General features: G+C 39.4%; 1 protein-coding gene across 3 annotated transcripts in view; it reads right to left on the bottom strand.

Annotated features, from left to right (window-relative positions):
- L3mbtl4 (L3MBTL histone methyl-lysine binding protein 4) overlaps positions 1 to 16549 on the bottom strand; it is a 433665-nt gene that overhangs the window by 127988 nt on the left and 289128 nt on the right. For all 3 annotated transcript variants that reach the window (XM_027397798.2, XM_027397800.2, XM_027397799.2), the window contains 2 exons: positions 14592 to 14677; positions 12285 to 12395 (listed from right to left, as the gene is read on the bottom strand). In XM_027397798.2, the coding sequence (XP_027253599.1) occupies positions 12285 to 12395; positions 14592 to 14677 (197 nt within the window). The remainder of the gene's footprint in view (positions 1 to 12284; positions 12396 to 14591; positions 14678 to 16549) is intronic.

Below are 16549 nucleotides of genomic sequence, written 5' to 3'. Positions count from 1 at the left end.
GTAAACAAGAGGTCAGTATACCAGAAAACTAGGAAGTGTCTTGAAATTTGTTCCTTTTATCTGTCCCTTGTTTATTTCAGTATATTTGTATTTTTATGTGTGTTATATTCTTACATGTACCACTCTGTGATTAAATCTCCAGCTTACCATGAATGATACCCTAAATTCTAAAAACAATTTTAATTGTTGCTGTATGGCTTTAAGGAAAAGTAAAGGAATAAACTTTCATCTGCTCTTTTGTTGGAGTCAAGTATGTAAGAGAAGAGAGAAAGAAAAGTACTGAACCTTTCAGTTTGGAAAACTAATTTTAAACTTAAAAGTATGTTCCTATTACCTATTGCTGATACTGTCTTCACATAAATGAATAAAGCTTTTTTCAAAAATAAAAAAACAGGTAGTTTTTTGTGTACTGAGGATAGCTGAGCTGTGGCACTGAGGCTACCTAAGACCTTTGGAACTCAGCCAATTTCCTCATGCGCCCCCAGATGTCAGACATGGAGCTGAAGGATTTCGTATTCATGCGTTGAATTTTTCCACAGTTGTTCCTTGTTATGCTACAGGTCTTCATTTTTTATAAGAACATTTATTTTGTGTCATCTATTGTAAGATGGAAGTGTGTAGCTTGGTTTTGACAATATAGAGGAGGTTGCAGTTAAGAGACTTTAGGTTTTCTTTTGAAAATCCAGGTAGCCATGTCCAGCCTAAAACTTACAAAGATCAGGCAAGCCTAGAAATCACAAAGATCCTCACCTGCCTCTGTTTACCAACAGCTGGAATTGATGTGCTACCATGCCCAGCCTAAGATTTTGGACTTTCAAGGTGTGTTATAAATGTTACTGATTGGTGGAGAGGGCTACAGGGTGTGCCTGGGGCATAGGACATAGAGACTGGGCTGTCTAGATGATAGAAATTTATCAATGATTTTATATCACTGTAAAATGACCTTGAGCTTATGGAAACAAGAGATAGAGGATTATGCCTTAAAAGTGATGTGTGGCGCCGGGCGTTGGTGGCGAACGCCTTTAATCCTAGTACTCGGGAGGCAGAGGCAGGTGGATCTCTGTGAGTTCGAGTTCAGCCTGGTCTCCAGAGTGAGTGCCAGGACAGACACCAAAGCTACAAAGAGAAAGCCTGTCTCGAAAAACCAAAAAAAAAAAAAAAAAAAGTGATGTGTGTTGGGCATCAAGTTGACAAGGGTAGAGTTGTGATGGCCAAGTGTTGACCATCAACTTGACAGACTACAGACTCACAGAGGAGCTGGGCCTTTGTGCATGCCTTTGGGGCATGATCTTGATTCCAGTAACTACTTAGAGGGAACCACCTATTGTTGGTGGTCCCTTCTCTGGTTGGGATCCTGGACTGTTGCAGGTAGAGAAAGTGTACTGAGCATCAGCAGCACGAGTCACTCTCTGTTCCCTATTGTAGAAGCACTGTGACCAGCTGCTTCAAACTTCTGCCATCCTGGATTCCCCTCCATGATGTGCTCTACCCTTGAATTGTAAGCCAGGAGCCCTTTCCCCCCCTTAAGAAACTAAGACATCTGAGCTCTCAGAGATGTCCCTTTCCTAATCTGCTGCATCCCGTGAAAATGCTACCCTGCACAGCAAGAAGGATCTTGCAGGTGATTAAATAAAGGCTCTGAAAGAAGGAGTTACCCAGTATCACCCAGGGGGACAAGAGAAATCACAGTGCTCATCATGGGCAGGCAGGAGTGTCACGGTTTGGTCTGAGGATGTCAATGTTCTGCAAGTCTTCCATACAAAGGAAGGGGCCAAAAACCCACGAATAAAGCAGACACTAGAGTTGCAAAGGGTAAGGAAAGGGAGTCTTTCCCATACCTAACAGAAGGAGTTGGCCTTGCTCACAGTGGATTTTAATCTCCCAAAAGACTTCTGACCTAACACAATATAATATCGTAAATTTCAGTCATTTTAAGCCACTAAATTTGTATTTAGTTGTTACAGTAGCAACAGGAACACAGTATAACTACAACTTGGATATATATCAAATATCATCAAATACCTTTTTATCTCTGCATGTGTCTATCATTCTTTTTTTATATTGCAAAAAATGGCACCTGTTTTGGAATGGGCTGGGGAACTTCCAAGCTGTGTCTAGCCAGTCAACCTTGGAGTAGTTGAGCTCAGTTATTTAATTCAGGGGGACCATCCCCCAGTGTAAGAACAGTGGGCTGTAAAGTAGGATGTGAGAAAGAGAGGCAATGCTCAGCATAATGAGTTTAGTCCCGTGTTAGTAAGGGCGCGGAGATGTCAGAACTGAGCTTCATGGAAATCACACTTCTAGAAGCTCAGCAGAGCAACAGCGAATGGGTAAGTCTCCTCTAAAGTTAAACTCAACAAACCCTCTGTTTGCTCTCAAGGAGTGTACTCACCCTACATGGGGCCTTGCAGCAGGTAAGAAATGAAAGGCACCCCGACAGCAGGGTAAGGGTACAGCTGGTGGTTTTTCTTGTCCCACCCAGTCCTACAGCCCCTTCAGCCCCAAATAAACACACAGACGCTATATTAATTATAAAACTATAGGCCGATGGCTAGGGCTTCTTACCGACTAGCTCTGTCTTAATTATTAACCCATTTCTATTAAACTACGTATTTGCACATGGTCTTGTAATGCCAAATGCAATGTGGAATCAGAACTAGATTGATCACAGATAGTTTATTAAGAAAGTACTCATGCAACGGAGCCAGTGACCAGGTTTACACCCAATGCCTGCTCATCCGCTCAGGTAGGTGGTAGAGAGAAAAAAGAGGGCTTCGTGCATGCCTCTCGGATATTTAAACCCTTGCTACATCACTCTGAAAAGCGGGCGTGGTCAGCGTTTCCCCTATAGTCTTGGCTTACCAGAGAATGCCTGGACCTGTATCTCCTTTGGCAGCTATATGCATCTCTTTACAGTCCCTCTCTGCCTACCATTCCAGGATTCTCCATCTCCTCATCCCACCTATCTTCCTGCCTCATTGGCCAAACAGTGTTTTATTCATCAACCAATGAAAGAAACATATATACAGAAGGCCATCCCCCATCACAAGGGTCTCAAACTTGTTGAGCAAATACCCAGTTCTGAATGAAATGAAAATAGAGTCCAGGAGGCCCACCTTACTAGTTAGGAATGGTTACAATAAAATCAGGTCCTTATTCAAGTACCCCTTTGTTATGATAAATCTTTCCGCCAAAAGCCGCCTGAGCCCCACCGCCAAGTGTGAGCTTTACGCCAGCCGCCTGCCAGAGTTAGGCCCAAATGAATACACAGAAACTTGTATTAGGTTCAATGCTGCTTGGCCAATGACTAGGATTTCTCATCTGTTAGCTCAGTCTCAATTATCATACATCTATATATTTTATAAGACTTATTGGACACCTTATTGGTGTCCCTCCTTGCCGGTGGATCACATTGTGCCGCTGGAGCAGGAGCAGAGGGGAAAAGAGAGCCCTTCCTATTTCTCCTTCACTTAAATATGAGTCTCCTTACTATGTCACTTCCTGCCTGGATCACCACTTCTCTACTACATTTCCCAGAATCCTCTTTGACTCCTAGTCCTGTCTAACTTGTTGTTTCATTGGCCAAACATAACTTTATTCAACAATCAATAAGATAAACATACACAGTACATTCCCCATCACCCCTTCACCCAGAACACAAATGCATCAAGCACTTGCATGCATGCACATGCACATGCTGCAGCTGTGTGATCTGCAGCAGTCCTGCAATGTTCTGGGGACCACAAGACCCAAAGGGATGACTGCAACACCATTATATTTTATTTAAGAAGTTTCTAGATACACAGTGCTGTAGGGGATGCTGTAGCCACGCCTGCTTAGGGGCTGGCTACAGGTGTGCCTGACCACACCTGCAAGGGCGTGGTCAGGGTGACATAGGGAAGGTTTAAGAGTGCTCAAGACCCCTTCTTTCACTGTCATCTTCAGCTTGCTGCACTTACTGCTGCGGCACCGGCTGGCTAGGTCGCTCTGTAAGTAAGGCTTTTCCCTATTAAATTCCCTTGTATTTTTTACCCGGCTCTGTATTGGCAATTTCCCACATTACAGTGCTCTGCACAGGAAGCTGTGAACTGTCCTATTTCTAGTCAAGCTAGCCCCGTGACTCAGATGAAGCCTCCAGTCAAATAATCATGCCAGACACTTGCTTGGTCTCTCGAGACAGCTGGTAACATGGGAGTGAGCATGAGGGAGCTCCCGGGGAGGCTTGACAGTTTACCTCCTGTGCAGTCATGAGTTCAGCTGTCTGGCCCTTGTTTCTGTTTTAAGTACAATAACTTTAATAAAAGTTAGGAAGATAACTCTCTCCCTGCATTTGTTGGGAGGAACACAATTCCAGTTTATAGGTGAGCCTGCCATGTGAATGGTTGAACATCATTTTGAGAGCTGGGTGTATTCATGCTGACATCCAAATTAATTATGGAAAAGAATCATTTCATATTGGGAAAATGCATTTCTTTTAAAACTATAACTTGCTAATGACATTGCAGGCATAGTATCTTACACCTCTATCTTTTTTTAAACTGGAAAAGATTTTTAAAACTAGATGGAAAGTAAAAATGGGTGTGATTTGGTTCAATAATCAAACAGAAGACATGGCACAAGTATATAAAGTTATCCATGCCACAGATGACAATGCTTCATGTCATCATCTGATCATCATGGTATCTATGAAGACAGGAGTTGGCAGATTATAGACTACAGGCCAAATAGGGTCCTGCTGCCATCGGTTCTTGTCTAGACTATAAGCTAAAAGTGGCTTAAAAAAAGTATATTCTATTACACATTAGTATACTGTGGGAGGAACATCCATCCCTTTGATATTGTCTACGGGGGACACTGAACACATGGCTTACCTCGAGATCACAAGAAGTAGCCACTCTCTGGCCCTTCACAGAAAATATGCTGCCGCTGGGTTAGAAGCCTGGGCTACAAAAGCAGGACACCAGTTTCCTGCACTGTGATCCCTGCACCAGCACCCTCTGCTTCATGCACAATACAGCGTGACTGCAAGGCACTGGAGAATGAGGAAGGGTATAGTATGTGGAGACCAGCGATGGAGTCTTGCTGAGTGAGGCAAGCATCCTAAGTATTATCACAAGCGCTGTTTATGAAAACTGTCTTTACCCTAATGCATCCTCACCAGGTGTGACACTCCACCTGCTTTAACTGTTTTTTTTTTTTTTTGGACATTATAGTTGACACTAATTTGTAGTTTCACCAGAACTAAAAATTATCTTCTCATTAGTTGGTCATAATACTTTTGAGAAGTGTCTCATCCTTCTTCCCAGATGGAGACAGTCATCAATTATTGTGACACAATAATGGCCATTAATTACAAGTTTGAAACTCAAAAGAACAGTCATTTTTAAAGCCAGGATCATCTCCTGTACTCATGCTTCAAAAACATTTCCAGATATGCGTCACAGCAGAAACTTTGGCAAACGCAATGACCTATTCTAGAGCTTGCCCCATTCTTGACACTCAAAGCAGAACTCACAGAGGTCAAGTACAGCCAAGCGTTAATTAAGTGGATGCTCCATGACTTTATATCTGTACCTCTTTATTTAGTGTACGTAAAAGTTCTTTGAATGAAAATATTTTCAACTTATTAGTATAATCTAAGATCTTCCCCCAAATTCTAGTCCTGTAATCAGACAACTTACCATGACAATTTTCCTTGATCATAATGTCTTTATTTCATTTTGAAATACCACAAATACACCCAGTTAATGCATTAAATATGAAAAGGCTTGCTGAAGAGACTCAATTTATTAATGATTCAGGAGAACTCCCTAAAACATCTATTTGGAGTCCATTTATAATTTATTTCACAGCTTAGCTTCAGTTCCCATGGGGCAAATATTTATCAAACATTACTCTCTTTTAAATCTCCCTTCATATTTTCTCAGAGATGAATTCTCCTTGCCCCTGAATAGAGTCTAAACTCCTCAAAGTACCCCATCCATCTATTGTAGTTTAATGCGCATTTCCAGATGAGATGACAGTAATGGACTTTTGGATAGAGCAGAGTGCAGGGTGCAGCCAAACAAAAGAATAATTACTAAACATAATGGCTGGCTACAAATTGAACAAGACTCCCTGAGTCCATCATAAATATTTATTAGAGAGTAACCATGGTAATTAATAAGTCCAGTCAAGATAAGGGGGGAATGTCACCTTAATACCCAATCATGGCAAGTAAAACCTCACAACTTACCTCCTGGAGGGACACAGCTGGCCAAATGGATAGTCTTGGAATGAAAACCAGACAGCTGGCCTGAAAGGAGCATGAACTGAAAAGATGTGGCCTGGAATCTGGCTGGTGACTATCCATCCCATCCCTGAAGCAGTGACAACCTAGGGTCTCTAGTCTCGATAGCTCATCCCTGCCAGCAGTTAAAGTCAGATTATAGAAATCCGTGGCTCGGAGTTGAGCTCTCTGAAACCATGTTGATATTACTTAAGCTCCTCTCAGCAACTGCAGGGCAGAGACAAACCTCAGAAGAGTTCCTGTGACGACAGAACTTGGATTATGCGCTGGAGGGCCTGAGTGCAGGACCCAGTGCTCACACACCAGCACAAGGATCTGCTCTGTGCAGGACCCAGTGCTCACACACCAGGAGCCAGTGCTCACACACCAGCACAAGGATCTGCTCTGTTATCTCCCTTTCCATAACTCCTGGAGCCCTTGCCACCTCATCCACCACGGTCCCCTTGCACACCGCTCTAATAACTATAGGCCAGGGGAGTAACAGTACCAAACCAATCACAAAGTTACGACAGCCAGATCAAGAAGTCAAACCCAGATCAATCTTGCCGCTTTGCAGCACATTCTGCAGAATTAGGTTTCCCATGGAGGATTAATTAGGAAGGGTGGACAATGAGGAACTTACTCATTTTCAACTGATGGTCAGAACCCTGAGGTACAATCAATGCTACCCTTCTCCATGCCTCTGTTCACACAGACAGTGACAACTACGAGCCAGTAATTAAAAATTATTAGAAAGACACTGACTTTGTAGGAGGAAAAAAAATCACAGAATGATGTGCTCAACACATCAGCTGAGGAATGTAGGGGATGAGAAACCAAAACGCTTCCAATGCTTTCTCACCTACCAAAGACCTCCAGCCCAGTACACAAGATCTCAGAGAAGAAACCAGCCCTAATTTTAATACTGTGTCTTCTGGGGGGATATTAAGGAATGGATTTTGACTTAATGCTTTTGATCCTGGTGTCTTAGAAAATGATCAGCTCATGGATATACCCTCTACCTCATGGAGCAAGACAAATCTTTACCCCTCTGTGGGACTGGCAGAAAGGAGGTAGAGGGTGAAGGGTATAGGCAAGCTTTGCAAAGACAGACAGCAAGAAAGAGGCCAAGGCTGTGTGTGAGGCCTCGAGACATTTAAATATATCTCATCACTGGTACATTTAGATAGACTTAATGCTATGTAAGGTAGCCACTTGTATAAACATATTTTAACTCTAAAATCCTAAAGGCTTTCTTTTCTGCCCAAAGAAGATAGAGATAACAATTAAAATTACTGTCATAATTTCTATGAGATATTCTCTCTCCATAGAGATAAAAATTATGGCTTTCATACTTTCATAAGTACTACATATTCTTTTTCCTCCAACAAGGCAAACCATTTCCATGAATGAAAAAGAATGAAGAAAAAATGAAATGTTTTGCAATGATCAGCTAAATGCTAAATGCTCAAAAGATCTTAAAAGTTCAATGCTGAGATAGTAAATGAGAAACACAATAAATTCACCTGGAGAGAAAAAGTTTTTCAAATTATATTTTGAGATAATAAATAAGTTAACTCAATATTTTCACATAATAAGGCAGCAACAAATGTTCAAGTGAAAAGCAGAATACATTTTTTTGGAAGTATCAAAAAACAGTTCTTCAATAAAAATCTAGATTGTTTTTGTATGTTATTAAAACTGAAATGCAATAAATTTTAAATGAAGGCTAATAACTAAACATGACAGTTACACATGTGAAACTATGGCAGAGCCAATGTGACAAGCAGTGTATTTCCACCCTGAGTGCCAAAAAGTAAACAATGATAAGTCGCAATAAGGCCTTGAATACTACACTTAAAATTAAAGATACATGTTGATAACAAGATAATATGGGAGACAACAACTACTTGGTTCCTAAACACACTTGCTATTTTATTCGTCAGACAGACAAATAACCCTGGCATGTGTACTCCTGATAATCTCTGATAAAGCCCTACACTTGTGTCTGTAATTCACCAAACTCATGCACCTATAACTGTATAAAATGAATTATTCAAATTAAAGATAAAGCAAATGAAGTAAAATTTCCTTTAAATTGTATCAACTGACATCAAACAAATACTTTTTTAATAGAATTCCCATTAAAAGCAGTTTAATTCATTGGTTTTATTACTACAAAAACCTCTGCACTTGGATGCAAAATTGTTTTTAGCTGTTACTCCTTACAAGATACAACAAAACCAAGCTGACAAATGCTTTCTGATTTCTGTATAAAAAAATGATCAAATGATTTCATTTTCCCTATTTCATTTCCCTAAAATGTGTGTATTCAACAAGGACAATACAGAAATCTGTTCATCAAGTTCTTAATTCAGTCCTAACTTTTGGCTACAGTGGCTTTTTTTTTCCTTTTTATTCAAAAGCAGAAAACAAAGACTCATAGAAGTTAGGACAATACTTTCAAGAAAAATTTGGTAATGTCAACAAAAAGAAGACAAATATCTTTGTTTTAAAGGAAGAACTTACAGAATATCCAAGCAGAAATGTCTCAGAGACTATGTAAATGCCGGTCCGGTCCAACCTGGAGATTGCACACATATACCCAAAGACATGGGACAAGAAAGCAAGGCATCTGTTTGCATACTGTGGAGATGTGTCACTCTGATTGGTTTAATAAAAAGCTGAATAGCCAATAGCTAGGCAGGATGTCCAAGCAGAGAGGATGCTGGGAAGAATAAAGGCGGTGTCACCAGCCAGATGGAGAGGAAGGAACATGGGCAGTACAGAGTAAAGGTAACTGCTCCATGTAAAAGAATGGAGATTAATAGAAATGGGTTAATTTAGGTTATACAAGGTAGTTAGAAACAAGCCTACCTTATTGCCTGAGCTTTCATAATAATAAGTCTCCATGTCTTTACTACCGAGCTGATGGTCCAAACAAACAAACCCAACTACAAATAGCATCCAATGAGGGGACACCTCTTTCCACATAAGACCTAAGAAAGCTTCAAAATAGGTTCCAAGCACACAGACACTGAGCTGAAAGTGGCTTCCTGGTTCCACAGTGTCTCAGTGTCACAGTGTCTCAGGGCTGCAGCCTGAGGACCTGGGCTGCCCAAAAGCCAGCTGCACAGTGGTTTAAAGTTATGTGCATGCAGACAGAAAAGGTTACAGATACACAGCAAAGCAGGATCTGGTGAATATAACCTCTAAACACATTACAATGTGTTTAACAATGTGTGTAGGATTGGGAGGATAAAAAAGGAAAAAGGGTATGTATAGATGGTCATAAAAATAGTTGAAAAATAACAAAGTCTTTAAAAAGAGAAGTAATTAAAAGAGAGAGAGAGCCATAAGGATGGGAAATATTATAAAACAGGGATTTTGTACCACATATGGGTTTTTTTGTTAATTTTGAATTTTCTGAATGCTAATGAACATATAACAGCTGCTGAGGGATACTGGATTGTGGAAGGGCCTGATGAATTAAACCAACCTATGTTCTTTAGGAATGCCTGAACTTCAAAATGGAAGTCAAAAAACATATACATTGGGGTAGAAGCTATGCTTTTGTTTCCACAGAAAATGAAAGGTGGTAGATTCCTTCTGGGTTACTAGAAATCCGATTTGACTAGGAGAGATCTCCTGAGTATCTTGGCTGCAGACATGTGAGTGGAAGTCAAGAAGGGTAGCTGTCTGTAAGTTTATCACTCTGCATGAGAACAGCTCAGAGATGAGATGAGACTTGATAAATCTTGTTGGCTACAGAGTCCATGTGACTTATTACTACATACCATCCTTCCCTGTGAATGGATAGAGATTTGTATTTCAGGTTGTTTATACAGTCTGAACAGACTTATAAAGCTGACAGATGCCTTTTATCTGCACAAACACAGAACAAAAAATCATCTTTAACTGACTTGTGTACAAGTACATTCCATACTTTTGTTAATGCAGATAAACATGTTTATGTGTTTTCAGGGCAAGGGGACCAGACACCAATAAAAACAGGTGGCCCAGCCTCTCAGAGTGCCTCTGCTACAGTTTTCGCAGAGTTCTGCATCCAGAACAGCTTCAGAGCTGCTGACTGAGATGGTCCAGCCTCACAGTTTATTCTAGCCAGGACTTGACCATTATCCTAGTTTCTCAGGGTCCCCCCAGGGATGTCACCACGCCCAGAAACAGAAAACAATCTAGAGAACACAATGCCAACATTCCCAAAGGTGGGGTGAGTGGTTTTGGGTCTTTCATTGGGTTATGGAGCTTGACTTCATTTAGAGGCTTGGTTACAAGTTGTTACTAGTTATTGTCCAGCAGAAAGATAAACAAAAGAGATTAGATTCAAGAATCTCTTTCTAAAAGGGAAAAACGGGGGTATAATACAGAAATGATTGGATAAAAGAGTGGATTGTTAAGTTTACTTTGAACAATCAGTGGTCTCAAATATTTTATAATGGTATGGACTTTTGTATATTGATACAAATATAAGGCTATTTTTGTTGTATTGTATATACGTGTCTACTCTTGTCTAAGGTATTGTGCCTATTCAGCTCATATAAAATGCAAACTTTTAGTCTTTGTAAACTATTTAGGATAATAAAAAATACAAGTTAATAGTCACCTATAACAATCAAACTTATAGTCATGTTAGGTAGGTTTTCAATGTCACACACATATATTTTAGATAGATAGGTGAACTTCAAACACTTCAAAGAACTACAGAACATGGCATTCATGATAAACAAGACACGTCTGCAGCATGAATTTATTTCAAAAATGGATGATGAACATTGAAGTACCTCCAGCTTGAGTTTAGCGGCAAAAACTAGTCATTTGTGCAAGAAACATCCCTTGCCTCAACTAATGACATCTTGCTGTCCAAACTGGACAAGCAGGAGACAAAAGAAAGTGATTGTCAAAATTTGCCAAGACAAGGTAGGACAGAGAGTCCTTCAAAATTCCTTCTTTACAGAAAATGTGTCAGATATTCTAGGCCTACAGGCTCAAGATGAATGCCTCAGTGTTGAAGGGGAACCTTGGGTGACTGTTCCGGCAGTCAAATGTCTCTGCTGTTTCTATCGTTTTGGAGGTTGATTGCTCTGTACTTCATGCCTATTCAGGCAATATATCCTTCTCAGGTCTTTGGTAGGGTTGAAGACTAGATAGTCATAGTTATTGTCTTCCTTAGTCAGGATAGAAAGTAAATTATTTATAAAACTCTGGACTCATGAAGAGAGCATACTGAATGGAGCATTTTCTATGACTTTGCCAAATACAAATGGGCTAGACATTGTGTATGTAATTCTTAGATGATATTTTTTCTTATTGTGTATAGTTTCATTTGTTAAAGCTATTACCTTTCCTCTCTAGACAATACCTGATAATTGTTTTTATTGTATATAGTTTTATTATGTTAGCATTAAAACCTTTCCTTTCATAGACAAAAAAGGGGAAAATGGTGTAGAATAATCTTTCTGTAAACTGTGAAGATGTGTCACTCTGATTGGTTTAATAAAAAGCTGAACAGCTAATAGCTAGGCAGTGTTTCTGGACAGAGAGGACACTTAAAAGAAGGAAGGTGTAAAAGTCAGCCTGATGGAGAGGAAGCAGCATAGGTAATAAAGAATAAAGGTAACCAAGCCATGTAAAAGAATGCAGATTACAAGATGTTGGTTATTTTAAGTTGCAAGAGCTAGTTAGAAACAAACTTAAGCTATTGGCCAAGCTTTCATAATTAATTATAAGTCTCCATATCATTATGAGGGAGCTAATGGTCCCGATTAAAAAAGTCTGATTACAAAGGTTTGAAAGCAGCACCCTGTAGCTGGAGGCCTTTGAGAGACTCTTACTTTATATCCTTACAATCATTGAAATCAGATCCATAATGGCTTTTCTCCATGGAAAATTATTGTTAATTAGAATTAAAAACGGAGGAGGACAAAGGAGATGACAAGATGGGGGGAAGCAGAAAAATATTGGAGGGGAAGGGGTCACTGTAATAAAGAAGCCGTACCTTTACCCTGTGGTCATCAACATCTATGATGGTGGCCACTCGAATTAACCGGGGGTTTCGTTTGTCCACCGCTTCCAGCTTCATGTTTGGCAAAAAGCCGTGTGGAGCCCTCTGCAGAATCACAGTACAATGAGTCAGTGAGCAGCCAGCAAGTACACTCCCCACTGCATGGTCTCCAGGATCACAGTTTTGGGGTAAACACATAGATCTTCCACGAAGTTGAGATTTAGTATTAAGAGTACATAGGGCTTTATGCACTTTCAAATCAATGTTATAAAAACTTATGAAGAGAAAGAAAGATTCTTGCCACTTAAGAGAGAGCTATAAAACACAAAGAAAGATTCAGTTATAAATTTATTAATGATCCCATCAAGGTTTGAAAAGGTTCTCACTACAGTTTCTGCATTAGTTTAGACTTTTTTCTGAAACTAATATAAAATAAGACAGTGCTTGCTATTTTCTCACTGCCTATTTAAACTGTGTAGCTCAAGAGGCAGTTTATTTATTTAGCAAGTCACCCAAAAGCTAAACATGTTTACTGAGCTTAAAATTTAAGATATTTTTAGAGAAAAGATGCTGAAGTTCGACTTTAACACTCTCCTTATATTTAACCATGAGGTAAGTTAAAGCCACATGCTATTTTTTTCATAACCTCACCCTCAACATTAGGTTTATTCTTAAAATATTTGAGATCAGGAGTCCATAATGATAAAAATACAAGCAATAAAGAAAATAGGATGGGAACCCCATTTGGTCTTGGAAGTCATTTTCCTAAGAAAATAACTGTCAAAAGTGAGACAACTCAACGGTTTTTATAGGTGAGCAGAAGGCTTTGCTTCAAAAGCTATTTCACATGAAAAGTGTTCTCTGACTTTATATGAGAAAGAGTATAGAGTTCCTCAAGACTAGAAGAGGTAACAGGAAAATAGAACTATTAATGTTCGAGTAATAAAAACTTAAGCCAATCTCTATCTGACAAACCTCACCACAGCTTATATGGGAGAATATTTTCTTCTGAAAGCATTATTATACCTACTAAATGGACTATGTCAATATAATTGGGTCTCTGAAAAGAGTTGATAATCTCACCAAGATCACTGTCCTCCATAAGGAATGTAATTGTTTAGGGTTGTAGATGCCAAATATATGTATTTGGGCTATTTCCAAATCAGCTAGAGCCTAGAAGTGTCTTTGTAGCTAAACACTTCCATCATGTTATTTTCTTGAATCTTTCTTCTAGGAAAATCATATGAAGTTTTGGAAAAATGTAGAGAAAAAAATGAAGCTACCAGACATTAGGCATGTTTGCTTGCTGAACTCTGAAACCTTAAAACTCCTGTAGCAGTAAACTCCCAGACTTCTCTTTTCTGAGTACCTCTTACACTACATCTAGCCATTAGACCCTTTACTACAAAAATAAAACAGTATTTTCTTTAAAATCTCATCTAATCACCAGAAAACATGCAGAAAATACAATTATATAAATAAATGAGGACCCCTAATATATAGATTCCTAATTAAAGATAAGCCTTTAATACAAGCACTTGGGAGGAAGAGGCAGCAGGAACTCTGTGAGTTTGAGGCCAGCCTCGTCTACATAGAGAGCTCCAGGACAGCCAGGGCAACACAGAAATACTATCTCAAAACATCAAAAACAAACAAACAAAAAGAGGCAACACAGAAATACTGTCTCAAAACATCAAAAACAAACAAAAAGAGGTAAGTTGAGTTGCGAGGACACAGTTAGAATTTGGAAAGGAATAGTGTTATAAAACCCACTGATTTCTAACACAAACATTGCTAATTGCATCACTTGTATATATACAATGTTTTACAAATCAATTTCTACACAGTTAAGTCCTTAATAAACAAACATGTTATAAATCTGATCTATATGTACTGGTATTCTCACAACTGCCAGGACAAATAGGCCTTCATGTAGATAAAACTATGCTTAACAAAAGACTCCACAGTTAATCTGTTTGATTATGCTACTACCACAATCCAAACAGCCACTGACAAAAGGAGGCATGAGTTCTCCACTCAGCAGGGCCTGAGAAATGGGCTTTAAGTTCTTCACCAACAGTGCTGGTGAGGCTTGTGGTTAGAGACTCTGGAGTCCTTGCTGGAACATAGGAGCAACAGCCAATAAACATCAACCTTGCATCCTTAACTAAAGGCAAAGCGGGTTGGCTATGAAATTGTCACTTAGATTTAAAAACAGGCATTATGTACAAGCAGCAGTAGAAGCAAGGCTCACCCAGGACACTGGGAAGGTGAATGCATGCACAACCCCAAGGAACTTACCGTGTTGAAAACTCTGGCAGGCACCGCGGTTGCTTGAGTGGCTTCCAGATATTCTGTCCAGGAAAACTTCTCTGGTTCTGGATAACCTGAGATGACACACACAAACACACAAAGATCAGAAAATTCTGTATGGATCCCCATGTGCCATGAGAGTCTTTAATAGCACTGTTACCTAAAGGCTCACTCTGCCCTGTCAGGATTGTATATAACTTGCCCCAGTCTTATGCTAACCTCTGAGAGGACTAAATCAAAAATGTGCAAGCATTCATTCACCACTTCATTCATTTACTCATCAAGACCAAGTGGTTTCCTCAGTACTTTGTAGACCTAACTGATAGCCAGGACTCCATGACTCCCAAGAGCTATGCTTATTAGGACAAACCCTAGAATTAACCATCTGGTGTTGTGGCATCAACATGAAGAAGGACTTTGAATCTTTTCAACCCCTCCAATAATTCTGTGCCTAGTTACATGCTATTCTTGCTATTAAATCTGTGTAAGTAAAGGGACAATATATGAGGCCACTGGCAGTGGGTCCAAGAACTAACTCTAATGCACAAACTGATTTAGTGGAGCCCATTCTATATGTAGAGATAGCTTGACCAGCCTGACATTGGGGCGTGGGGGGTTGTTAATGAAGCTTCTTTCCCACCAGCCTGGTTGTGAAGCCACCTTTCTCAGCCCCAAGATAACATACAGATACTATATTAATTATAAAACTATTGGCCAATGACTAGGGCTTCTTGTTGGCTAGTTCTGTCTAAATTATTAACACATTTCTGTTAATCTAAGTATTTCCACACGATCTTATCTTACTGGAGAAGGGTCTGAACTTGTTACTCCTTTGGTGGCCTACAATGGCAACAGTTTCCAGCCCTCCTCTGTCTTCTTTTCCCAGAATTCTCCTCATCTCCTAGTCCTGCCTATCTTCCTGCCTCATTGACTGAACAGTGTTTTATTCATTAACCAGTAAGAGAAACATATATACAGAAAGACAATTCCCATCAGGGGGTGGAGAGGTGCCTTGGTCCTGCCTCAATGAGATGATAGGACAGACTTAGAAGACTTCCTAGGGGAGGCTTTATCCTCTACAAGGAGCAGCTGGGTGGCAGGAGGACAGTGTGGGAGCAATAGGAGAGGAGGAAGGGGGAATGGGAATTGTAATGTAAAAAATAAATTAATAAAAATAATCTGTGAAAGCACAATGTTTCAAAATAGCTATATTCATCATTGCATTTTACTTTATTTGTTTTTGGTTTTTGAGACTGGCTTACATGATGTCACCCTATTGATACTCTTGTCTCCACATCCTGAGGGCTGGAAGGACTGGAACAAGGCACATATGGTAACCAGCCTATCACCAATTATAAATATATACATAACAGATGTTCAAATACATATGTACATATTTATATATAAACGTTTGACACATCTCAAAACAGCCTATTTTTCTGATTCCTTTTGGCTGAGTATTTTGATACTTTAGAGGTCACTGTTCTTTTATTAACTGCCTCTATTGGAGATGTACTGATATTGTGTTATTATCTTCCTCCCTTCCATTTCAGTAATAAGTAATTACATTTATTTATCAGCTCTATCTTTCCCTTTTCTCATCATTTCAATAATCTTCCTCTTATCCAATTAATTTTAAAGCTGTTTTTACTAAACTGAATTGCAAAGCATTTACTTTTATTTTCTTAATTAATGAAAGTATTTCATATTGTGAACCTATTCTTTTTGCCCCAATACAGAACTAGAAAACTCTATACATTTGCATGAATAAAGTGCTCTTTTACTTATACTTATAAAAAATTACAGTCCAATTGAGTTATTGTCCATATGTGTAAGAGATACTCCAGGTGATTAATGGCTGTGTTTAAATATTTACAGTATCAATGTTCCATATAGGGAAACCCAACACATGGATAAGTCCAGTTTCAGCCTCTGGATAGGGGAAT

Source organism: Cricetulus griseus, chromosome 2 (assembly GCF_003668045.3).
Source record: "Cricetulus griseus strain 17A/GY chromosome 2, alternate assembly CriGri-PICRH-1.0, whole genome shotgun sequence".
Lineage (NCBI taxonomy): Eukaryota > Metazoa > Chordata > Mammalia > Rodentia > Cricetidae > Cricetulus > Cricetulus griseus.
The sequence above is the reverse complement of the archived record's forward strand: the minus strand, read 5'-3'. Positions and strand labels throughout refer to the sequence as shown.